The 27,731-nt window shown below is 35.9% G+C and overlaps 1 protein-coding gene and 1 non-coding gene across 2 annotated transcripts in view; both read right to left on the reverse strand.

Moving 5' to 3' along the window:
- Usp7 (Ubiquitin-specific protease 7) overlaps window positions 1–27,731 on the reverse strand; it is a 747,694-nt gene that overhangs the window by 149,944 nt on the left and 570,019 nt on the right. Inside the window, exons 25-26 of the mRNA XM_090397965.1 lie at window positions 21,011–21,119; window positions 9,417–9,494 (exon numbers count right to left, since the gene is read on the reverse strand). Of these exons, the coding sequence (XP_090254091.1) occupies window positions 9,417–9,494; window positions 21,011–21,119 (187 nt within the window). The remainder of the gene's footprint in view (window positions 1–9,416; window positions 9,495–21,010; window positions 21,120–27,731) is intronic.
- LOC150102883 (U6 spliceosomal RNA) lies at window positions 25,640–25,750 on the reverse strand. Its single transcript, XR_016548899.1, has one exon. It is a non-coding gene; the product is annotated as a U6 spliceosomal RNA (small nuclear RNA).

Genomic DNA, 27,731 nt, shown 5'->3' on the forward strand with positions numbered 1-27,731 from the left:
AGTATATGACTTTTCATCTTTCGATTATTGTTGTGTGGTTTTAAGCCAATAAAGAATACAATTTGTTCAGCTAAACCAAAAAATGTCTGCCTATCCTTGTGCATTTAGAATCCAAGCAGAAACCTCATAACAAGATGAACCACAAGAAGGTGAGGAGTGGACATAAGGTAAAAAGCCCAGTGGTTCCCTTCATTCATTACAAGGCTAAATACATGACTCCAAGTTATCTAGCTTACTATTTTATTTAATTTGTTCAGTTGCACAAATTAACAAGTATTCAATAAAATAATCAGAATGATCATGCAGCAAAACAATGGCTAGTGGATCTTTATGCTATAAGAGCCAGAAATTCCAACTGAAAAAATCGGCAAGTTTTATCAAAAGTGTGATTAAGTTATTTTATTGCAGAATGTCATTAATTATCTAACTGATTTAATTTTAAAGAAAAAATTATTAAGATTATATTATATTAAGATTTATATAATAATAATTATTATTATTAATGTTTTTAAGATACTTTTATTTTATACACACAAAGGCAAGAACTTGTGTGAGATAGAGAGTCCTCTTTAGTAATTTCTCAATGAATGGCTGATTATATAGCTCTAGCCTATTTTCTAGTAAAGTTTAGCCACTGTTTTTCTCTTGTTGATCTTTTCAATATTAAAAATTCAGGATATGACACAGAGATTCTAGCAAAATTTTCTTCAAAGTATCCGAAATGGCTGTGAGTTCACCAGAACACATCCATTAGGTTCCAAGGTAGACAAATGGTGTGTATCTACTCTTCATAAACCAAATTTTATCCAATACAATTTTTGCACTCATTTAATTAGCAGATAGTGTAAATCTGATTCAAGATTGCTTATGACTCTAATATCTAACACAATGTGCTTTGGCCCGAGCATATTTGATGTAGTAGTGTAGCTACGAAACATACCTCATGCTCCGTCTTGATCTCTTTTTTTGGTTGCATCATACTCAGGATTCACCAAGGCTTTGGATAAAGTGGAAGGTAAAATGATGTTTTTGGGTGCATTTATTGTTGCCTGGACAATGCAATCTGTTAACACACATCATTACTTCACTGATAGGTGTTGTTTGACTGACTGCTTCAGCATTAAATTTTGCAAGATGGGAAAAAGTATTCCAGTTAGCTTGGTAAATTTTCTAACTGAGCATCTATGTAGGACAAAGTGCAAATCACAGGAAAATTATCACTTCTATATCACTGTTTTTTTTCGATATCCCATAAAATTTTAGAAGAATGGCAGGAGAGTAAATTGTAAGATCTGCTGAAGAATATGAGTGGTTAGGCATGTGAAAGAAGGTACCAAGTCTATTATTAAGGAGAAAGATGCCATTATCAGCGAGCATATAGTCAAAGATCTGGACTAGTCCATCGTGTTGACACTGTTCAATAGAGTGTTTGTCACTCGTAAGAAGTTTTGAAGTCTAATGTTATCAGCTGTTAAGGTCATCAAGTTATCAAGGTTGATGTCATTTAACTCTGAACATTGTGTTAAATATATGGATCATGTTGTAATAAGAAATCCCAGATACAGATGACTGGCAATCTCATCCAGAGCAGTATTAAACTAGACATGTTGGAAACAAGTATTGTTGCCCAGTAAGACAGCAACTTCACCATGGAGAATCCACAATAGTTCAATTGGAAAAATTTATCTACTTTTTTTAGCTTTGCAAAGTTATCTGATTTCTGAGAAGTTGAGGGCTTACCTCAGTCAGGCTTATATTTATCAACTGACTTTGTGAAGTATGGATAGCTAGTGTCCATTTCTTCCTCTGAAAAAACGTTTAATACATCATCTGATATGTCAGGATCATTTGTTGAGATCATATGATGATCATTAAAACAATGAATCTGAAGAACCATTTTCAACAGATGAAGAACAGTAACATGAAAATTGAGGTTAATAATTATTATTTGTTTTATAAGACTTACATCTATTGTAGACAAAGACAATGAAAATAGGCGGAATCATTGAAAATGTCAACTGTGTTGTGAATGGAGAACCTGTGGAACAAGTAAAACATTTCAGCTACTTAGGCACGAATTTTACTGAAGATGGTAAATTAAATATAGAAATAGACAACAGAATCAGCGAAGCTGGTATGGTGGGAAGTCAATTGAATAAATTCATATGGAATAAAAGAGAAATTAGTCGGAACACTAAATTAGCTGTATACAAGACAGTGTTCAAACCAGTTTTAACTTATGGATCTGAGAGCTGGGTCAGAAGTAAAACACTTGACCTAAGACTAGAGACCGCAGATATGAGAGTCCTGAGAAAGATTATAGGCGTGAAAAGATGGCATCAATGGCAATATCATATTAAAAATGAGGATATTAGGAAAGAACTTGACATTGTCAACATCCAGGAATGCGTTAACAGAGCTAATCTCAGGTGGTATGGTCACTTGAACAGAATGGGCGAAGAAAGATTAGCAAAACAAGTGTTCTCTGCCAGGTTGGCAGCAAAACGACCCAGAGGAAGACCAAGATATAGGTGGATTGATACGGTACAAAGTGCCTTAGATGACAGAAATATAAGATTTGATAATGTTGGAGTCTTGATAAGTAACAGACTGATTTGGAGGAAAATTGTAGATAGGAAGTTAGTAATGATGTAATTTTTTTTCATGTAGTACTATCATATCCTGTACACCCCTTGAGGGTACATGGCAGGAATTTGATGATGATCTATTGTAATATTTTAAATAAATTTATGTAACAAAAAAATAATCTAATTTGTTTATAAATGCTGCCTATTTTCTTATATAACAATGTATTGTAACTACCTAAATGTTCATCCAAGAAATTAAGCTTCCCTTTTTATACTCGCTGTATAAGATGACCCATGATTTTGAGGGGTTTTCTGTAGTATTTGAGAGTCGTCTTATACGCTGATTATATATATATGATTCTTAATCCCTCATTAGGAGAGCTCAATCAGTCCTAAGGGACAGTGGAGGAATGGGGAGGGGTAACCCCATAAGAATAAATAAATAAATATAGACATGCAACTGCAAATAACAATCCTCTTGAATTCCCTATTCATAGTATGGTAAGATATGAGGGAACAGCCTTCATTAAATGGTTTGGTCAATTGCTGCACACAGGAAATGCTATTTGTCTGTACAAGCCTTTTCAGATGATGATCTCGTTCCTGAAGAACTGTCTCAAAACCACAGTTATGCCTCTTAGACGAGCAATTTTTTTTTTTTTTCCCCACTGAATAAACACCAGTGATATCTCACCTTTTGGGAAACCAGTCAGCTATGTTGTTTTCAAAATAATGGATTCAGCAGACAGGCACCCACAGTACACCCTTTATTGAACTCTGAAAGATTCTTTATTGACCAGCAACATTATTAAATAATAACCTAGAACACACAGTCAGGAACAGCAATAAGCATTCTGCATAAAGGTGTCTAATTCAGTGGTAGGTATGTGTGTATATAACAGTATATACAATGCTTGGAAAGAAGTCAACAGACACCATAGTGTGAGAATCAAGCAGCCATGATGCCCACCTTAATAAGATGAAGGACTTGCTTTTGCTGTGATGACTGCAAAAATCCCACAAGCATACTTTCCACAAGTTACAGTAGCGATCAATGGGAATTTTGGACCATTCTTCCTGTATACAAGTAATGAGGTGCTAGAATGTTGCGAGACTGATGTCCCATGACTGAGGTCATGGGACATCATGATACTCCAGATCATTCAACAGATGTTCAACAGAGTTGAAATCAGGGCTCTGTGGAGACTAGTCAAGTGTGGTGACGTTCATGTCCACAAAGCATGCAGATACAGCAGCAGCCTTATGACACAGTGCACTGTTCAGAATGTTCAAATACCTCTCGGAAATGAATGTTCGTGGCATCGCAAACAAAGGTTTCAAGGCCAAACTAGGACCATACCATCACCTCTCAATTTCATAGTTGGGGGTTATACATTCTGGTAGAGATGTTCACTAGGCATCTGCCAAACCACACCCATCCATTGGTTGGGTAGAGAGGGTATCATGGCATGATTTGTCACTCCATAACACAGCTTTCCAAACTTCCATGTTCCACTGTATGTGTACATCTTCAACTTCAGTTCAGGCAATGTGGGACTTGCATATTGCGGTCCTATCATGGAAAACAATGTTGTGAGCCTCAGTTCTGAATGTTTTTGTGCAGATTCATGTTCAAGTCAATGTGTGGAACACACCACATTCCATTCAATGTGACTGCTGACAAATGGTGGTTTTTACATACTATCCTTTGTATCAGAGTGGATTACCCACCATGTTTGATGAGTGTGGTAACTCATCAAATGAAGGAGTACTTGCAGAAGAGTCCCTGCACTTCCATATTAGTATGGTGTCACTGACTGTTGACCCAGGCTGGCCCAATTAGTCAACAATTTGCCAAACCAATAGGCATGCAACATGCAGCCTATCTCAATGCCTCTTTCTAACTCCATCAGTTCCCTTCTCACAGCCATTTCACCCAGACACAGTTGCACTGACTCGAGAGCATCATATTCCTCCAATTTATACCAGCTACAAACATTTAACTCAATACATGGAACAATGCACTTTGCACATGGGTGTGTCTGTTGACTTCTTTATCCACATTGAATGTATACATAAACACAAATTATACACTTAAGAAGGGTATAACTGAGAGGAGACCTCCACATAGCCGTTAAAGGAATGCAGAGATCCGACCAGGGCTTCTGACCTAATGTCCAATCCTCACCTCCTGGTGGTGCACCCTGTTGGGTATCTACCTGGATTCTGAACAAACAAGGATGGGCTGGAAAATTGGGATTTAGCCAACCAAATTGTATTCTTATTGGCTTAAACCAATATACAAAATGATGGTACAACATGACAAAATTTCATGCCGGCTGGGGAGTCACCCCGTTGTTTTTGCCAGGGAACCAGGGCAAGAGCAAACAGTGAAAAGTCAGCTACTAGAACAAATCTGAAAACACACCTCAACTCAACATCTCCAGAGTTAAAGATTGGTATTATCAACATAAGAAGCCTGAATGGCAAAGAAATGGAGCTAGCTGAGGAATTAGATAAGTACCAGATCTATATAACAGGAGTGACTAAAACAAAAAAAGACCAAAACTGGTGAGATCTTTCTGAGCAATAAATACAAAATGTTACATTCAGGCAATGACAATCAAGGAAAAGAAGGAGTAGCCACAGTATTCAACACTAAATACGAGACTAATCTTCTTGAATGGCAGGCAGTCTCAAGTTGAGTGATGTGGGCAAATAAAAGAATGGGGAACTGGACAATGAGACTTATTTGTGCCTAAGATCCCACAGAAGGCTCTACTAAAGTAGAAGTGGAAGAATTTTTTGAGGCTCTAGAGAAAGCTACTGACACAATGAAAAAGGAAAAGTTGGTCCTTGTTGGGGATCTAAATAGCAGAGTAGGAAGTGATTGTCAGACATCGAAAAGTATTTTGGGAAAATTTGGAGAAAAGAGCAAAGTAATAATAATGGCAAATACCTGTTGGATTTCTGCTCAGGACGTGGACTGGTTATTACTAACACAATGTTCCAACATAAAAATGTGCAGAAATTCACATGGAGAGAAGAGGCAAGGAATAAGAAAAGTCTCATTGACTATGTTATTGTTGATAGTGATGTTTTCTCCCTGTGCAGGACACCAGAGTGTACAGTGGATTTGAAATTGGATGTGATCACTATTTAGTCTTGAGCAGGATAAAATTGAATTTCATACTGAAAAGAATAACATGTAAGAAAGTTTTAAAGCAAATAAAAGTTGAGTGGTGCTCAGATGTGAACTGTAAACACAAAGATTATTGAAGAAATGAAAGAGTTTGAGAACAGGAACCAAACCTTGGAGATTCAGTGGAAAACCGTGAAGAAAACCCCGACTGATTCAGCCAGAGAGGCATGTGGTGAGGTTGTCTACAAGGATAGAAAAATCAGAACTCTATGGTGGACACAAGAAGTAAAAGAGGCAGTGAAGGAAAAGAAGAAAGCATATCAAAAATTCCTGGCAAATAAGTCAGCTTGTGCTCTTAGAGAATACAGAGATAAATGTAAGAAAGCTAAACAGTGTGTAAAACTAGCTAAACAAAAGTCATGGGAGGACTTTGGCAAGAACATAGAAAATAAATATCAAGAAGGTATCAAAATATCCTGCAGGTTGTTGAAGATGCTCAGAAATGGAGGAAAGAGTGCTGTAAAAGTAATTAGAGATGATGAAGGTGACATGAAAATACGAGAAAAAGATATCCTTGATTACTTCAAAAAATTGCTAAATGAAACATGCAGTGATAGCACAGTGGTAAAAAACACTAACAAGGCATGCAGTCAGGAATACATATCCATACTTGAAGTAGAATAAGCCATCAAAGGCTTGAAATGTGGAAATGCAGCAGGAGTAGATGATAGTCGATGAGAAATGCTTACGTATGGTGGTATAAAAGTCTTACAGTGGCTGCACTGCATAGTTCAGAAGGCATAGACAGAGAGACGAATTCCCAATGATTGGAGTAGAGCTCTCATAGTACCCATATATAAAAAGGGAAATAAAATCGAATGTGAGAATTACAGAGGAATTTCCCTACTGAGTGTTCCCAACAAGATTTATGCCAGTATATTTGAGAAACGGTTGGGAAGAATTGTGGAAGAAAAGCTGTGTAGAACAAGCTGGATTCAGGCCAAATGGAGGCTGTAAGGATGAGATCTTCACTTTACGACAAATAATCGAGAAATCATGAGAATATAACAAAGATCTGTATTTAAGTTTCGTAGATCTGGAAAAGGCATATGACAAGGTGCCAAGAGAGAAGCTATTCAATACGCTAGAGTTATATGGTGTCAATGGGGCATTATATCAAGCAATACTTAGTCTTTATTTGAGTTGTAAATCAGCAGTTAAGATTGAAGGAAGTACAGGACGATGGTTTAATGTTAAATCTGGTGTGAGACAAGGATGCACATTATCCCCTCTGTTATTCATTATCTACATGGATTACATTATGAAGGAAAGTGGTATTAAACATGATATCAAAATTGGAGATGTTAATATCATCTCTTTGCTTTATGCAGACGATGTTATACTTCTAAATAAATCTGCTACAAGTCTGCAAGATTCCCTGACTAAATTGAATAACTGTTGTAATAGATATGGTATGAAGGTCAGCAATAAAAAGACTAAGACAATGAAAATAGGTAGAATCGTAGAAAATGTCAATTGTGCTGTGAATGGAGAACCTGTGGAATAAATAAAACATTTCAGCTACTTAGGCACGATTTTTATTGAAGATGGTAAATTAAATATGGAAATAGACAACAGAATCAAAACATGTCAGAACACTAAATTAGCTGTATACAAGACAGTGTTCAAACCAATTTTAACTTATGGATCTGAGAGCTGGGTCAGAAGTAAAGCACTTAACCAAAGACTAGAGACTGCAGATATGAGAGTCCTGAGAAAGATTAGAGGCGTGAATAGATGGCATGAATGGCAATATCATATTAAAAACGAGGATATTAGGAAAGAACTTGACATTGTCAGCATCCAGGAATGCATTAGCAAAGCCAATCTCAGGTGGTATGGTCACTTAAACAGAATGGGCGAGGAAAGATTAGCAAAACAATTGTTCTCTTCCAGGTTGGCAGGAAAATGAACTAGAGGAAGACCAAGATATAGGTGGATTGATACGGTACAAAGTGCCTTAGACGATAGAAATATAAGATCTGATAATGTTGGAGTCTTGACAACAGACTGATTTGGAGGAAAATTGTAGATAGGAAGTTAGTAATGATGTAAATTTTTCATGTAGTACTATCATATCCCGTACACCCCTTGAGAGTAAATGGCAGGAATTTGATGATGATGATGAATGGAAATATATCTCAACTTCTTGCCTATAGGCATGAAGCTGAAGTGTAATCTTTCAGAAAAAATTACAATTTGCACAAACTTTCAGTTTCACAGTTCAAGTGATAAACTGGTTATTAACTAAGGACATAACTAATTCATGCAAATACTGAAATTAATGAAATCTTTTTAAAAGGAATAATAAACAGTAATATTTTTAAACAAGTAACAGCAAATAAATAGATTTTGCTTAATACTTTAAAAAGGCAGAATGAATATAGATTTGTTCAGCAACTAAATGCATAAAAGGAAGAATAAACATCAATACTGCATAGTAAAGTAACTGCAAATGAGCATTCCCACTATAAAATGAAGTTCTTAAAGCAGAAAGACATGGTATGTATAATACCACTCTATACCAGTTCCCTAAGAAATATTATAATTAGAAAATGACTTATTTTATTATTTTTATTTATTCCTACAGAGTTACATCTCTTTTCTCCCCTGTCCCTACTATTGAGGCAAGCTGAGCCTCCTCATGGGGGTTAAGTATTTATAGCTGTAGATCCGTGTGTTCACAGGGCTGGTTTGCCTGCTTACGGGATGAAAATCCCAGATAAACTGGGAGAAAAAAATCCTGCTGTCCACGCCTAAGACTGGCTAACTTGGCTATGTCTGAGGAAGATCCTTAAGCTCCTTAAGGATCGTCCTCAGCCGGCGATGGGAATCGAACCCAAGACACTTCTTCCCTAGGCATATGGTTGCAAAGCGCATAGCCACTAGGCTAACCGCAAGGACAATTTTTTATTATTATTGAATGTCATTATAAGAGCCTTCATATTCTGAATCTGAAAATTTTAAGGTGCTTAAATTGTATTTACAGCCTTCCCTCCACCCCCAATTTATGCTACTTATTTCATGTTACATTATATTTTAGCATATTTCTACATATATATAGACAAGCAGCAGAGAATGCACGTAACAACTTAATAATAATTATTATTATGCTGTCAAACTTCTCACCTCAATAAATACCATGAATGATAAGGGTTTTGGAGAGTGTATAAATGGCAGGTCACCGCAAAAACATGGTATTGAGAGAGAACAAGTGAGGCTCTGAATAAATTTCATTAGTTATCCCTACCCACTCCATAATGCTTTAACATGTCAATGTTAACTTTGTCAATGGTAATTTTTACTGATGATAATTGCACATCCTTAATTTTCTTATATATGTAAGAAAAACTCGAATTTCAAATAACACTCCCACAAATGTGTAACATTAAAGGCCTAAATAACTGCCTGTTTCTGTACTAACACTTTTCTTTTTAATAAACAGGAAATTAAGGAAGTTTAAGATTAAAGTTGTTATGTTGTACATTTTTTTTTTAAGAATTTCTTTTTCTGAATTCGAAAAAAAAAAAAAAAATGAACTAGCAAGAGGCACTCTCAAAAAGGATACACAAAAAAGTATTTCATAATCAAATTAATTTAATTAAAAGTAAGAAGACATTACTTACATCTTCTTTCAGCTTGTTGTTTACCCAAACACACTTAAACTGTTTTTTGTTTTCCAATTCATTGACTCTTATATTAAGCTGCAAAAAAATAATAATAAATAAATAAATAAATCAAAATAAATAAACAAAAAAATAGGTATTCATTTGTGTACAAACCGAGGAAGTTTGCAATAGAAGATTCAAGATGATCTCAATTATCCATTTCTTAAGAAAGATCAGATTATCAAAATTTACTACACACACCAATCAGATATTTCAGTTAACTAGTACTGAAGTTTTATTACTAGATGATACATAACTGTAAATTAGACTGATGAGGGGAAATATTCATAAACATCACTTTATGAAATGAATGCCCCATATAAAACAATTTACTGGATAAAAATTGAAAAAAAAAAAAAAAAAAAAAACATTCAAGCATGAAAGTAAGTACATAAAAACACTTATTTAGATAGTACAGTCATCCCTCGATTAACGCAGTTAATTAATCCCTAGATGTTACTGCATATATCAAAATTGCGTTAATCAAATATAATAATCAATGGTAAAAAGTACAATTTGTCCATGATTGATTACTGTATTAATAATTCGTTTTATATGGTACTCTTTTAAGGAAAGATAAAAAATGAATGCAAAGTAAATGTTTAATGAATACTAGTACCTACATTATTTACTGCATTTTTTTTTATCAAAAGAAGTTATCAAGAGTCGTTTGAACAGTTTTAGTTTTTTTCTTATCAGTATAAATTCTACAATAACAAGCAGAATGACTCTCTAGACCTCGGCAAACAAGCAATAAAATATAAAGAAAAAACACTGCAAATATAATACATGATGGTACAAATTAAGTGAATATTGAATCCAATATTATTTCATAGCCGAATATAGAAACTACAGGAGTTTCATGCCGAATATATAGAAACTAAAAGTTTCGGCAGATGCAAGCATAGGCAAACTTATGGGCAACTCGTAGTAAAGATGGAGTAAGCTCCAGAACACTTTCCTTAGTATTTTCCATAATGTAAAGCACATCTCCTAGAGGATATGTATGATAAATAAGCCTCTTTGGCTCTCTATTTCAGTAATACATGAGGGATATTTATTTTCAATTACGATCTAGAAATTATTGAACAAAGAATAAAAAAATAAAAAATAATAAAAAACTAAACCATACTGTACTGACATCGGAGGTCGTGGTATCTCTCAGATACAATTTACTGTCAAATATCACAAACCTTTACATAACATGTGTTAACCCAAACTGACAGCAAACAACAGTGCGGAACATCACTCACAACATATGAATGCACAGCTACTCATGACCTCCAAGCTATACACTGAATTGTGTAAGAATATTTATATTAAACATTTTGTATGTATCTGTCAGATCAGCTGTGAGCTCTGCAGGGTTAAAGGCGTGTTAATCAAAACTCTTGCCACGTATATCAAGGGATTGCCGCAATTAATTTCGCTGCGTTAAGCAAGGGATACCTGTATATGTTTTTTTTATATACATTCTGACAGTAGGGAATACAATAGGAAATGTATAAAGATATAAACAAGAATTGTCTGAAATATAATGAAAATTATATATAAAATATATCAAATTATATGAAGGGGGGGGGGGTCCTGAAAAGTGATTATAAACACCTAGGACATAAATTAATTTTATGTCTTCTTATGCATTCTAAAATAAAAATAACAAATTATTATAATTTGATGAATCATGGGGATTAAAGTTTGATATAAGATATGTTCTTTCTTGCGATTATATCATTTGCTTTAATATGATATATCAAACTTCGATAGACAATACAGGTCCTCCATTGCTCAATCAGTATATATGAAGCCCTTTGGTCAGAATGATCTGGGTTCGATTCCTGTCCATGACGTGAGGAACTTTTATCTGGTCTCTTTTGACTAAAGGTGAGTTAGCTAGTCTGATAGTAGAGGGTCTTCCAACCAGAAACTTTGGATTTTCATCCTTCAGGCCCTGTGAACACACACAAATCTACAGTCATGAATACTTACCTTTAGGGGATGCAGCAGAGAAATGACGAGCCAGCTGCATTATTTATCACAAACACCTCATTAGGAGACTGCGACTATACCCTTCCTAAGGGACAGATGAGAAAATTAGGAAGGAATAGACAATAGGAGACTTAATGAGTTCTTGTTTTAGAAGGCAATCTGTGGAATATAAAGTGTGAGCATGATGTTTTGTTAATGCCTGACTTCTGAGATAGACGATGAGAGGCATCCTTATATATCGCTCTCAAGTAGTCGATATCTTTACAGTTTGGAAATCATGCTTGACAGACTAAGATATTTTTCTTCACAAAATTAATTCAAATTTTCTAAATTATTCTAAAAGCATACAATCAAGATCCGTCCTTTCTTAGATGTTCTCATAGAATGCACCAAAGAATACAAACATACACTGATGTTTCTTCACATCATCCTCCAAACTCAGAAGCGATGCGTCATCACAATACTGGTTCATCTGACAGTTCACCTTATGCACTACAGGTGAACTGTCATCTATCATGTCTACTTTCGTCTCTTATCTCAAAAATAGAAGACACCCACAGCCTTCATCTTCATCAAGCAGACACTTCCAGAGTCTATATTCCATGTCATGAGTATTGTCTAAAAATCTCACCCGACTTCTGCCGAATAAATCTTCAAGTCTGTTTTCATCCACTTCACACATCAACTTCATTTCTGTGTGCCTAAAAGTATCAACTTCCTTCTCTTTTGTCCAGCAGCTTAAAGGACAATTTGATTAGCAGTCTCTTCTATTATAGACAGACAGGTAGATTTGCAGAGGTTCATTTTTATTTTTTTAATGTATCTGCTATATACAAAAGGTTAAAAACTTATAGTATATTAGAATTAAGGTTGAGCTAAGGATTTTTGACTGTTTTCATTAATTTTATAAATTTATTCATTTTTACATAATCTGTAAACTTCAGGTCAAGATGGGTGTGTTGGGGGGGGGGATCTTGCACATCGGGTGATGATATTCACCTCCTGCTTAAAGGCAATCATAAACATCCACACTCTCTGTAGTATTTAAACCGTCAGCACACTGGTTGAAAAGCAGATATGCTAACCCCTCAGCCAACCAGGCTGGCACTTGTTTAGAAAAGCACCAAGACTGTATTCAAACCATAAGGCTGATATATTATATGTTAATTAATTTTAACGGTATAGATTAAACAGCAATATAGCCATGCCAAGGCTTTAGCTATGTAATATTGATGTCTTCCAGGTGGTTCCTTACCATTCTCAGTTTATAGAAAACCCACACATACAGGGAGATATTTACACAATTAATTACACCATCACCTATCTCACCAATATGGCATCCTAAAAACACTAACCCACAGAGCTAGAGGGATTTGTTCCAATGACACTGCTCTCACTGCTGAACTCATTTATGTCACACTTTCTTGACCAATGGCTATAACCCCCATAAGATAGACAAAATACTAAATGCTCCCCAGAAATCACCTCCACCCCGCTGTCTACCACATAAGATTACAACAAAACTGTCACCATCCCATATATTAAAGGCACATCTGAAAAGATATCTAGAGTGCTTTAATAAACATCAATTAAACACCGTATTTAAACTGTATGTGAAATTGGTAACTCTAATCCATTCACCCCAAGGACAGAATCTCTCTTTTATCACATCCAGGAGCCTATGAAGTGCCCTGTTCATGTGATTGAGCTTACTATGGACAGACAGGAAGAACTGTTGACATCCACCTCAGTGAACATAAAAAATACATCTGGCACTATCATTACGCAGACCATGCTTTAGATACCCCTGCACACAGGATTGATTGGAAAAAACCAAAAAGTGCTGCACTGAAGCTTTTATAAGTCAGAGAGGTTGTTCCTGGAATCGACAGAAGCCTTGAAATATACTGCAAACCTCAACAAGTATTGCCTTGCCAAAAATTTGGGAGACAGTCATCTTAAGACCAAATTAATCCAAAAAACAACAACAACCAACTTTCTCACTTTTTTTTTCTTCTCTCAACACAGATGGCACTTAATTAGGACTTCAGTCTCTTTGTGTTGTACATTACAATTATTCAAGCTATTTCCCATTGTTATACCAGATTGTGTTTGTCTTGCATAGTGTGACAAACTGTTTTTGTCACAGTATGCAAGACAAACACATATATTGCTGATATTATTTCGCTGGATAGAATACCAGCAAAATATCAGCAACAAGTTAATAAATAGTTATTTTCTTATCAGTCTGTGTTCTCATGTATACCATTAAAATTAATCAGCATGTACAACGAACACATAAGCCTTCCCACATGGCTGATATATTAGTTCTTGCTGGTCATGAACTTTCTACAGGACACAGGTTTCAATGTCAAAAGTGTCACATCAAAAGCCATTGTTTATTAGATTACATAAAGAAAACTATGTAGTGCTTTATTCTCCAATTAAATTTAAATAGAATAACAGTGTACAACTTTCACAGTTTTAGTAGGTTATCTTACTTAATATCCCTCACTACTGTGTTATTTTTATTTATTCATTTTTTAACAGTAATTTCAGTTTCATTTTCCTTGGACTCTAATGATTACAGATCAAGTTCATTTGAATACAATACCATATATTCTGACATGTTTATTATCATTAACTGTAATTCTATATTTTCTCTTTAGTTGCATTATAACTGAAAATTATCAATAAATTTAACCAGAAATTTTGCAGTCATTAAAAGCTATTCATTTTTTACATAAGTAAATTTGAGTAAAATCTCTTATGTTAATAGAATCATCGAGCCTTTGAAAACATGAGATAAAAGTAACTTTCACCCACCCACAATGCAAGATCTCAAGTTTTTACATTTTCCTAAACCACCTCCTCCAGTACTTACAAAACCAAAGGGGGGGGGGGGGATCTATAAAATCAAATATTAATGAAATGCATGCTATGAGACAAATAGGATGATCTGAAATGACGACTGATATGTAACAAATTCATAAAAAGTGTACAAAACTAGAAGAGAAGTGAAAACTAATAAAATTTTATCTTAAAATTATGTAGTCTTTATAGTGGAACTCACAAGAAAGGAATCATTTTATTTTATTTGTTATTTTTTTGAGAGGAAAAGTGGCACAGAAAATTTTTAAAGTAGTACTTAAGATTTCAATTTCACTATGATGCCAGAAAACGCTCATATGAAAACTACGTATGCGTATAACTTTAGTGAAGCCTGTGGGACTACTAATGAACCTGCCTAATCTCCACAATAATAATGGCCTAAAAATCTAAAGTATATGGACAGCACACATTCAACCCACATAACTTTTGTTCTAACAGGTCATAATAATTAGGAAAGGCACAATTTAACACTAATAAACATCAGCCCTTAAACGGTGATTATACTACCACTAATGCTGCAGCATTTACTAGTATTTTTCATCAACACATAATATGACCGAATATGATCTCAAGCCATGCTAGTTGGCAAATTAGTGATGCTTTACAATTGTTTGTTTGTAACGTAGATTATTATTCACAGTAGTAGCCTCCAAAACTTTACAATAATAACATTTCGATCTCGATAGTATTCTTAGTTTATCTCACCTTACTTTTTTGATAACAATCAAATCAGAATCAATTTTTTCACATTAATAGCTCTGTGTAATATTTTTAATGACCTTTTTTTCAGTTTCTATAAAAAATGATGTGTTCAAATCCCAAACAAGTCAAATAAGTTTTAGTAGAACATCCATTAATTTAACACTTTTTTTTTTTGAAGAAGCGGTGTCTTAAACATATTAAAAATAGATGTTGAAACTTTTGATAAGAGATATGTTTCTATATTGTTATAAACGAATTGAGACATTTTTTCAGTTCTCTTCCCTGTGATGGCATAGAGGATAAATGTGTGTTTGTGTACACGTGCACGTAGTGTTTGGAAAGAAATCAACAGACAGCATAGTGTAAGGAACAAGTGGCCACAGCAACCACCTTAATAAGAGGTAGGACTTCCTTTCACTGCAATGACTAGTATTTATCAGTATTAGACTAGTATTAATAACTTCCAATGATTGCCATTGTACAATGGCAATCATTGGAAGTTTTGAACCATTCTTCCAGAGAATGTAATGACGTCCTGCAGGGATGTGGGGAAGATGTCCCTTAACCTCACCCAATGCACCAGTTCATCTCACAGATGTTCAATAGGATTGAGATCAGGGTTCTGTGGAGGCCAGTCAAGTGTGGTGATGTTCATGTCCACAAACAATGCAGTTACAGCAGTAGCCTCATGACACGGTGCAATTGTCTTGCTGAAAGAGACAAGGGTCAGTTCCTAAGCCCAGAATGTTCAAATAGCTCTCACAATTCAATGCTTATGGAATCATAAACAGAGGTCCGAGGCCAAAACAGAAAAATCAGGACCATACCATCGCACTGTCACTTCCGAGTTTCATAGTGGGGGTGGGAAGGTTATGCACTCCGATAAGAGATGTTCTCCAGGAATCCACCACACCTACATCCATCCAGCTGCTCAGTAGAAAGGGTAGTATGATTCATTGTTCCATAACACAGCTTTCCAAGCTTCCACGTCTCACTGTATGTGCTCTTTGCACCACTAAAGATGGTGCTGCATGTTGGTTTGGGTAATGTGGGGATTGCATATTGCAGTTATCATGGTAACTCATGTTGTGAGAGCTCTGAATGTTCTTGTGCAGTTTCCTGCTCCAGCTGATGCCTGAAACTCCACATGCAACGTGTCAGTCATGAATGGAGGTTTTTGCATATTATCTTTCATAGCCCATACAGTCATGTTTGGTGAGTGTGGTGGGTAGCCCACTGCAGGTAGCACTTGCAGTTCACTCCCTATGCATCTCAGTATGGCATCACTGATTGTTGATTTAGGATGGTCCAATTTATCAACAACTTGCTGAACAGATACACATGCAACATGGCAATCTATCACAATACCTCTTTCAAACTCCATCAGCTCTCTTCTTGCAATCATTTCACCCGGACACAGTTGCACTGACTTGGGAGCACCATATCCTCCAATTTATACTAACTACAAACATGTGATTCTTTACGTGGCATGATGCACCTTGTCCATAGGGGTATCCTTTGACTTCTTTAAAGGTGTTGTATATCTACTGTGTGTGTGTGTGTGTATTTATTTATTTATTGTAACTGGTATTTACTCAGATTGTAGACATTTTAAATCATAATTTTACTGACTAGGAACACTGAGATAAGGTAAGATAAAAACTTTAATTAAACTAGTTTCGTCGGAAGGCCAACTTCTTCAGGTGTACAAATTATCACAAACTTGGAAAATAGCAAGATAAAACATGGACTTCACATATAAATAAGTTAGGAATACCAACAGTCAAATCTGAACTGACATCCGCATGACAGGTCTAGCATGAGGCGTTAGTGAGTGGGAACTATCTGGAGAGCACCAGAACTGAATTACTGCGCAGTGTGAGTCAGGTAAGCTATAACTTAAATTGCTGTTCATGTGTGAGGGGTCCAGAACTATTTTTTTTTGATTCTAAGATGCATCTTTCTAGTTCATCAAGGCATTTATGGATATTTGTAGTAAGATTCCAGTCTATCTGGTGTTGACGCTCTTCTAAATTAGAGTTGGCAGAGAAAAGGACACGACTGGAGAGGAGCTTGCACAGGTTCTGTTGTAAGAGATATCACGTTGATGCTCTTCGAGACATAGTGAGACTGATAACGCATAATATGGTTTTCTGAAACTGCAGATGATTTTATAAACTCATGGGAACTGAAGTTGGTAATGTTTTGGCTTGGGTTGACTTAGAAAAGAACGAAGTTTTGGTAGGGTAGTGTAGTGAAGTAAGTTCTAATGTTAAATTTCTTCATAATTTTCGCCAATTTTGGTGATAGAGAACTTACATATGGTAATTGAATGTGTGCAATAGAATTGGAGTTATCTTCCTGCTGAGTTGGCATATGTGGGTTCTAGATGGTTTGCAATGCTTTGAGGTGGGTATCCATTCTTTAGGAAGATGCTTTTGAGGTGGTTAAGTTCTATTTGAAGATCTTCTTCTTGTTCTGAAATTAGAGATCTCGCTCGATGGGCCAGAGTGGAAATAATACCGAGTTTCTGCAGAGGGAAGTGATGAGAGGAGGCATGTAAGTATGTATCTGTGTGAGTTATTTTTCAAAAAAATCAAAAATTTCAGACAATCAGGCATCCTAGTGATCTTAAAAGGCGAGGACGGCGTTCACCTCGAGTTCCGAATGTGAATTTGATGTTATGGTGGCGATTGTTCAAATGATCTAAGAAGGTTTGTAAATTCTCTTGACTATATTCCCAGATGAGGAAGATATCATCCATGTATCGCAGCTACAGTTTGGGTTTTAAAATAGCGCTTGAAATAGCTCTTAATACAAGGCATGCACAGAGTCTACACCATTACATTTAACTGTAGCAATGGTGTTGTTGTTTGAAGAAAAGATGTTGATTATTGAGTATTATTCATTCATACAGAATTATTAGAACAAATGATCCATGCCTATGATATGTTTATTAGTGGTTTGCTCATTGTTTCTATAAGTGTGCCCCAAGCAATAGTGTCACCATTGCCTTAATCGAGAGGTTCTTATGTAGCAGGAGATCATGGAATGTTAACACAAACGAGAATCAAGAGGATGTGCTAGAGCAAGTATTACATCCTTCGGATACCGAGGCGGTCACTACAGAGAATCCTTAAGGAAATGGGCGCCTTTTTATATGTCATTCAGGTGGGTCAGTGTTTAACTGACCAGTAGCTGGCCAATGTCTATGAAGATCCATCCTTCTTCAATAACATCTGGTTCTTGGACAAAGCACATTTCCATCTAAGCAGTCGTGTAAACAGACACACCTATTTCTTGATTTATTCAGACATGAATTTGTTCAAGAGAAACTTCTTCACAGTGAGGTCACTGCATGGTGTGCAGGTTTTGACCATGGCATATTGGACCCTACTTCAGTGAACAGGGTGGTATAACCATGACCTCGAATAGTAAATGCTATATCAAGAATGTGTTGGTTCTGTTCACTCAGGATTTGCTAGGATGCATCATGCAATAAACATTCCACTTCATACACAGGTATTCCAACAGGATGGTGCAACCTGTGACGCATAACTGGTTTTAGAGCTAATTTATCCGAACACTTCCTCAAGAGGTTCATTCTGAGGTTAATAGAATTCCCGTACCTTTCACATTCTACTGATCTCACATCAGTTGATGCCTTTGTTTGGGGGTATGTTGAAGGAATGAGTATTCCACCATGACCTACCTTCAAACCTTGATGAACTAAGGCATAAAATTATGGGGAAGGAGTGTCCCAGGTTCGATTCCCGTCGAAGACGTGAGGAATTTGAGGATCTTCCTCAGCCATAGCCAAGTTAGCCGGTCTTGGGCATGGGCAGTAGGGTTTTTGCCGCCAGTTTATCTGACGTTTTTCATCCCACAAGCAGGCAAACCGGCCCCATGAACATACGCCTATACAGCCAAAAATATATCCCCCCCCTCCCAGCGGCAGACTAGGCGACAGGTCGGTTGGGAGTGGTACTAACAAGTAGTCGCATCTAAGTAACACGCGGACCCTGCAGAGGAAGCGGGAATAACGCATAGTAAAAGAAGAAGAAGAAGAAGTTAGATAACTATGGTGAATTCCCCATATCCTGTAGAAACCACCGGCTTGGTTGGGTGAGTAGATATTTAACACTTAAACAACAAACTGGCTGCGAGGTCAATTCCTGCAGTAGACATGGATGTTTGTGATCATCTTATTCATTCTGCATATAAAAGAGCATCTACAACACTATCAATGTTATGCCCAGCATATATCCCAACCCTTGTTCTCCAAGATGACAGAGAACCTTCACATGCACTACAAAACATGAACGACAAGGTACCCATTTCGAGCGTGTAATCTTGTGTCATTAATGCTTTATTTGAACAATATTCCACCATACGTGCATGTGTAAATATATATTTTTTTGTTAATAAACCAGTTTACTCCATAACATATATCATAGTTATTCATCAGTACTGCTGCTTGTTTTTAATCCTATATTCAAATGTAGGCAAAAGACATTTGGGAGTAAACTATCTTCATAAACAAGCTACTTGTAATGATTATTAGAAATATGCAGACACAAAAATTAATAATTTATTGCAGTAAGTATTTCGGTCTGAAATTATTGAGCCATCATCAATGTAAAAAAGGATGTTTTCTCCTTTCATAGATATGAGCCATGTGCTAGTGTGCAACCAGACAACAGATGATGCATATATAAAAATAACTAAAATAATAGTGATAAAAAAGAAAAATACATAAATAATTAAAACGATATGAAAAAAAAAAAAGGGGGGGGGGAGTACTGTTTGCCATTTATCAGGATGAGACTCGCCCAAATTTTTGCTATGTATGACAGTACTTAATTTTAAGTCTGGGCAGTGTAGAACGATACAGCACTATCATTAAACAATGCAAACTTAAAACGGCACTAATGTAACACGCATGTAATGGACCAGAGGATATCATGGAGTGTCCACTCCATGCTGTGTGAGGCAAGATTTTCAGGCTTATTGTGGATGATGATGATGATGTAAGACAGGGGTTCTTGCAGTCATTTTTTGGCAGCTGCTTGTATATATTTTAGGTTGTTAAGTTCAGTACAGTAATGAGGGTATGAAGTGCCTGTGGCAAGTGTCTAACTTGCACCCCCCCCCAACCCAAAAATGACAAAAAGTTTGAAAAATTGAAATGTCACAAGTTAAATTTTACTAAATGCAATATGTTAAATACTTGCTATTAACCCCAACAAAATGAGTTGCAGTGTGTTGCAGAATTTGTGTGTCTAAAGCAGCGCATTGCCGAAAATTAAAAATACAATATAAAATAGCGGACTTTTATATCTATTTATTTATTAAGGTGCCACGCCGTAACGAGGGCGTCCACGCCCTCGTTACGGCACTGGTTAAGTTCACATCAATTGTCTTAGCATACTAAAATGCAAGTTTCGGATGTATACGTTGCATTACAAGAAGAACATGAACATCTGCATGTGCTGCAAACTTAGTTTGCTTATGCTTAGGTTAGGATTAAAACCAGAATATAATTTCATATCTATTATACTTCTCTTGATTACCAAGAAAAAACTTTATACAACTATCTCTGAACTAAAGAATTTTACAAATATGGCAATACATGGTTTTTTTTATTTTAAACTCACAGTTAATAAATGGAGAAAAGTTTCAATGTATGGTGCACCAATTTTGCATTTTATGTTGTAGTAGAAAAGGACAAATTTCTTTGAAGAGATGTGTAGAATGACACAATGAATACTATCATAATTAACCAATAATTTAATTCAAGTCTTTCTTCTCCATCCCTCTCCATTGTGTGTGTGAGACAGAGAGATATTCGGACTGATAACATAAATGCATGAATCAATTGTATTATGTAACAATTTTAAATGAAACAGTTTTAGATAACTAACAAATGACAAACTAAAAAAACGATTAAAACAAAAACGTTACTTAACCTGTTGATAGTATATCTTCTTTGGTTGCCTTGGTTTCACATAAACGAGCAAGTCTTTTAATGTCCCTTCATATGTACAACGTAGGGCACTACCTGGACCATCTCTGTAACTGAAACAAATTAAACATTATATAATCTTTATCAAATTCCTGACATGTACCCTCAAGATGTGTACAGGATGTGATAGTACTACATGAAAAATTTACATAATTACTAACTTTCTATCAACAATTTACCACCAAATCAGTCTGTTACCATGTAAAGACTAACCGTTATCAGATCTTATATTTATGTCTTCTAAGGAACTTTAACTGTATCAATCCACCTATAACTTGGTGTTCCTCAGGCTCTTTTTCCTGCCAACCTGGCAGAGAACACTTGTTTTGCTAACCTTTAAGTTTAAGTTTAAATCTGAGATTAGCTCTGCTAACACATTCCCAGATGCTAACAATATTAAGTTCTTTCCTAGTATCCTCGTTTTTTATATGATATTGCCACTGATGCCATCAGTTCCTGCCTCTAATCTTTCGCAGGACTCTCATATCTATAATCTCTAGTCTTTGGTCAAGTGTTTTATTTCAGATCCATAAGTTAAAATTGGTTTGAACACTGTCCTGTATACAGCTAATTTAATGTTTTGACTAATCTCCATCTTTTATAAATTTCTATAAATTTATAGAAAAAATAGTTAAAAAATATATGTATATTATTTCTGGGAAAACTCCCATGTTACTCCTCTTTGTAAACTATTATGATTACAGCTATATTGCCTGCTACAGTTTAGGAGTACCCCTGTTTAAATGTCATTGGCTATTTACTCATGGATTCTTAGGGCATTATGAGTGTAGATGTACTAAAAAGTATGTGTAGCCTAAGGAATAGAAATTTGCACATACCTTTTTCTGGGTGTAGTGGCTTTTCCTCAGTCTGCGATGTCGAAAACTGCAGAGTGTGTGTGTGGGGGGGGGGGTAGGCAGTTTGGTAGAATAAGTTAGAAAAACCCGGGTTTTTTTCGTAACATATAGAAACATGTACTTTTATATAGGGTGGGGAAAAAGTGAAAGGGTTAATTTTTTTAAAATAGGGAGGGGGAAGGGGAAAGGTGGTTGACGGGGTGTGGACCGTTTCGACTATTCGTGGTCGTCATCTGAACACATTGGGAAAGTGGAAGCTATGTCAGGTCGGGTGAGTGCTTCTGCTTTAGAGGTGTTTGTGTTGTCTCCTATTGGTCGGGGTTGTGACCTCAATTTTATGTTGTGAAGCTTCCAAACCTCGGAGATTATGTAGGGCCTGTGTATGTTGATAGAGTTCGCGTCACACTTTATAGCTATTGTTTCCGATATTCTGAGCATTGTTTCATTGTCTTGTCTGTCTATTATGATGGCCTTGTCTATCTGCGGGGGTGTGTTTTTGTTCAAGGGCGTGAACAGCTATTTCCGTTTTTCCTGTGTTTTGTATACGATTTTTCTTTTTGATGTTGCGTTTTTTAGTGTTTAAATGTTCTGGAATAGGGATGTTACAGTCACGGAAGTGTTCTTGTAGTCTTGCCCATAGAGACCTGATGGTGGAACCTGTGTAGGTGATGTCACAGTCTTTTTGGCAGGGAAATTTATAGACTACATTGTGCTGTTCAAATATTTCTTTCTGTGTGTGAGGTTTGGTGGATTTTAGGAGGTTTGCCAGTTTTTGGCTAGTGGTGAATACCAGTTTGTAGTCAGTATGTTTGAAGATGTATTTATAGGCTTTGTATGTGTTTTGGGTGTATGGTAGCTTGATAATTTTTTGTGTAGGGAAGTTCGTTTTGGTACTTGGGTTGTTTTGGCGGTTTTTTGCCGTCTTGTTTGCGTAGTTAATCAGTTGTGTAGGATAGTTGCGATTTAGGAAGATCTGTGTTAGTTTTTTTATTTCGGCGTTTAGGCTATTTTGATTGGTTGAAAATTTGTAAGCATTTATGAATTGTGATAAGATGACGGATTTTTTAACAGAATACGGATGGTATGAGTGAAAATGGAGGTAGTTTCCGATGTGTGAGGGTTTGTGGTATATTTTCGTGGCTATTTTGTTGTGTGTTCTGGTTAATGTCAAGTTTAAGAAGTTGATGGATTTGTTCTGTTCGGTTTCTGTGGTGAATTTTAATCTGTTGCTGTAGCTGTTTAGGGATGTTTTTAAGGTGGTGATGTGTGTGGGATTACCAATGCACAGAATATCGTCTACGTATCTGCCACAAAAGGTGATGCCGGGGGGAAGGGAAGGGTGGAGTAGAAGTGATTCTATATGTGCCAGGAATAATTCCGCTAGTTGTCAACTGAAGCCACTACACCCAGAAAAAGGTATGTGCAATTTTCTATTCCTTAGGCTACACATACTTTTTAGTACATCTACACTCATAATGCCCTAAGAATCCATGAGTAAATAGCCAATGACATTTAAACAGGGGTACTCCTAAACTGTAGCAGGCAATATAGCTGTAATCATAATAGTTATAAATTTATTTGGTTGACTTCCTATCATACCAGCTTTATTGATTGTGTTGTCTATTTCCGTATTTAATTTATCATTTACACACATTATATAATTATTTATTTATTATAGAAATTCTTACTATAAACTCATACTTCTTAAATAAAAATTCAATTCTAATACCTAATTCCACATATACGAAATTATATCTATAATTTTCATCCATGAGCAAAACTAAAAGGAGACTTTTTTGTGTGTTTAACTTCTGAACTATAATTTCTGAATACAGTAAACTGTTAGATAACTATGGTGTCTGCATAGTTAGCCTAGTGGCTTTGCGCTTCGCAACCATATGACTGGGGAAGGAGTGTCCCAGGTTCGATTCCCGTCGAAGACATGAGGAATTTGAGGATCTTCCTCAGCCATAGCCAAGTTAGCGGGTCTTGGGCATGGGCAGTGGGTTTTTTTCCGCCAGTTTAACTGACGTTTTTCATCCCACAAACAGGCAAACCGGCCCCGTGAACATACGCCTATACAGCCAAAAATATATCCCCCCCCCCTCCCAGCGGCAGACTAGGCAACAGGTCTGTTTGGGAGTGGCACTAACAAGTAGTCGCATCTAAGTAACACGCGGACCCTGCAGAGGAAGCGGGAATAACGCATAGTGAAAGAAGAAGAAGAAGAAGAAGAAGTTAGATAACTATGGTGAATTCCCCATATCCTGTAGAAACCACCGGCTTGGTTGGGTGAGTGGATATTTAACACTTAAACAACAAACTGGCTGCAAGGTCAATTCCTGCAGTGGACATGGATGTTTGTGATCATCTTATTCATTCTGCATATAAAAGAACATCTACAACACTATCAATAATTCTCACAGGAATTTCATTTCCAAAACTTGAGGTATGGGACTCGCCATACTCTGTCCAATCAAAGACATCTAATATATCTATATGTGTGTGGTGGAGGAAGCAACGTTTCATGCATTATGATTATGCACATTTTGTTCTTCCTATCATGGATTTTAGGCCAACCAGCCAGTTCCAGTCTCATGCCATCACTTTCTTGGTTTTCAAATTCTTTTTCCATTTATTTTTATATCTGTATATTATTTTTAACAATTTGCTATTAGCCATTCGATTTAGATGTTCTAACCGTTTTTGTTTATATTTACTTATACAATGATTTTTTTTATATATTCAGGTTTTGTAAAAAAATTCATTTGTTTTTTTAAAATTTCTTTCATTTATGGTCCAACTTGGTACATCCAGCTGTTTTTCTGAGAAATTTCATTTCTGCTGTTGGAATCAGTTTTTCATTATTGTCCATGTTTCATTTCCATAAGTTGGTTTAGAGAGAACATAATATAGTCTGATTCTGGTGTGTGTTTGTACCAGAGAGGGCTTAAATATATTATTTATTATGCTGTTAAAATTTGATATTTTAATGTCTCTCTTTTTCATCTTCATATGATGTCACATGTCAGGTATTTATTTGTTCTAATATTTTAATATCTATCACTATTTTACTTCTTGAGTTTTTTCCTTTGAAAGCCATTATTCTTGCCTGTACTTTTTGATGTTCTCATATTATATTATTCTGAACTTTCATTTAATGATTTTACTGATCTCTGTAGATCTTCTGATGTTGGAGAAAAGATCCTTTCTTTTTTTTAATCCCATAAAAGTATGGCATTTAACTTTCAGCATCTACGGAGACAACTAATTAGAGCAACATATTGGTGGTTGTTTGCTTGTGTTGATATTTTCCTGGGGAAATAGATCATCTGCAAATAACAGCATATTTTTTTAAAAAATTATTATTATTTCTCACCTCCAGGGAGTCCAAAGACCCATCGAGGAAGGACATCCACTCTACAATTCTGCTTCCACCACTCAGAATCCATCAACTGACCACAACTACACCAACGCCATCTACCGCCGACCACCACCACTGGTATTTCCACAGACAGTCACAAACATCCATGCCCACGGCAGGATTCGAGCCCGCAGCCTCTTGACTAGAGAGCGAACACGCTAACCACTCGGCCAGCCACGCTGGCAAAAAAAAAAGGCTCAGAAAAATTTCATCTAGTCGCTGACTAGATTCAAAACACCAAGTCTTCATTTGTGCGTGCAAACGCCACATCAACTGAGCTACACAGGCTCATAAAAATGTGGAAGGCTTCATGATTTTGAGTGTCATTCTTGCGCAGGGGGCCGGCTCTGCTAATCTTCTCTGTATCGTTCCAATTTAGTATATGTACTGCTGAAGCAAGTACAAAATAACTTGGCAGTGGTATCTTTATTTGTATACCAAATGGGTTAGGCTGTTTCTTTCACTCCACATTATGCATAATTTAAGAATAAAAAAAAGTTAATAAAATGGAAGACATATATGAAAATTTCATGAAAGATATCAAGAATATCTTTTGTAGGTAAACCTCTTCTTTTACCCTTCTGAATTACTTTATGGAATAGATTGAACAGTAACTAACATTCATCCTAATCCTTCAGTATGGGAAAGACATCACGTCTGAACTTCACAAATATCAAATTTCAAAGTCAAAAAGGAGCAACAGCACAGTTCCTTTTTAGACCTGCTAATGCTTTCTGCCAGAAGATAGCCTTCAATTTTTTGTCTTTAGAAAGAAACCCCTCACTGGACTTAACATGCTAGCTCAGGTCAAAACGCAAACTGTTAAATCTGTTATTTAATAAGCTTGCTCACTGTGCTTCGACATTATTAACACAACAAATACACTTTCATCAAAAACCACCTTAACTCAGTGAATCTTTTGTAAACGAGGTTATTAACAGTTATGAAGTTTCTACACTACTAGTCTCCAAGCAGTTGTCAACTATATTGTCATCCTATGTTAAAGGTGACCATGAAAGAATCTCCAAATTATTTAAATCCACTGGTCACAAAGTGATTTTTTATTCAATTAATAAACTTTTCCTCTTTCTAAGCTCTGCAAAGGGAAAACTTTCCCCTTCAGCTAACTCTGTTGTCTATAAAATTCCTCACACTGGTGGTTTGTTATGCTTTGGCCAAACCAACACCTGCAGCTATATAGTGCAATGAACAATCTAGACCAGGTGTGGCCAAGACGTTGACCGCAAGGCACCTGAATGTAGCAAATTAAACAAATAAATAGATTAAAAATGAATAGACAGACGATAATCAAAATTATTAATTGATAAAAAAATTGTCAAACTAATTTATTTCTAATCTGATGTAAAGTTTATAATTTAGCGGTTAACAACAAAGCCATCGCTTTACAGCAGTCACGTGAATTCGCTTCGTCCAGAAACATTCGCTTGACTATTCTGAACGTGCCCAATGGTAACATGTTTGATGATGTGTACACTGGCAGTTGACAGTCCATCTGTGTATTGTTCTTGATCAAGACTTGCAGCCAAAGTGTCCCATTATCAAGTATTTTAGTACCGAGTAATCCCATGAAATCGTTTTCCGTTTATCGATCTTTAGTGTGTATTATTTTAAATTAAGCAAGTCAATGCAATTAGTATTGTTAAAAAAAAAAAAAAAAAAAAAAAGGATAACAATGAGTGAGCCAAAAACAAGTGTGAAAAAAAAAATAAAAACTTATCACTATCATAAAGAATGGGAAAAAGATATTTTCTTTATTATGATGAAAGACAAATGTGTATGTATAATTTGCAATGCGAATGTGGCTTTACCTAAAAAAGCAAATGTTGAAAGACACTATTGAACTGTTCATAAAAACTATGAAGAAGATTATCCACAGGGCACTGCCTTAAGAAAAGCAAAGGTACATCAAATTAAGACACTACTGACAGCACAATAAAATATTTTCGTCAAGTACAATACAGGTGCAAAGGCTGCTACAATTGCATCATTCCAAGTTGCTGAAACTTTAATTAAACGTAATAAGCCGTTTCAAGATGGAGAATTATGGAAGGAAGCCTTCATCAAAGCTGGTGAAATATTATTTCAAAATTTTAAGAACAAATCAGAAATAACAACTGCTATTAACAATATGTCATTATCACGAAACACAATCATGCGTAGAGCAGAAGAAATCAGCCGGAACCTTGAAGAGATTCTGCATGAAAACATAAGCAAGTGCAATTTTTTGTCACTACAGTTTGACGAGTCTACTGATTACGCTGGTACTGCACAATTATGTATTTTTATTCGAATGGTTTTTGAGGATATGTCGGCCACAGAAGAATTATTAACCATTATTCAAATTCAAGGACGAACAAGAGGTC

The sequence above is a fragment of the Typopeltis vanoorti genome, chromosome 9 (genome assembly GCF_054136105.1).
Source record: "Typopeltis vanoorti isolate ZY-2024b chromosome 9, IOZ_Tvanoo_1.0, whole genome shotgun sequence".
Lineage (NCBI taxonomy): Eukaryota > Metazoa > Arthropoda > Arachnida > Uropygi > Thelyphonidae > Typopeltis > Typopeltis vanoorti.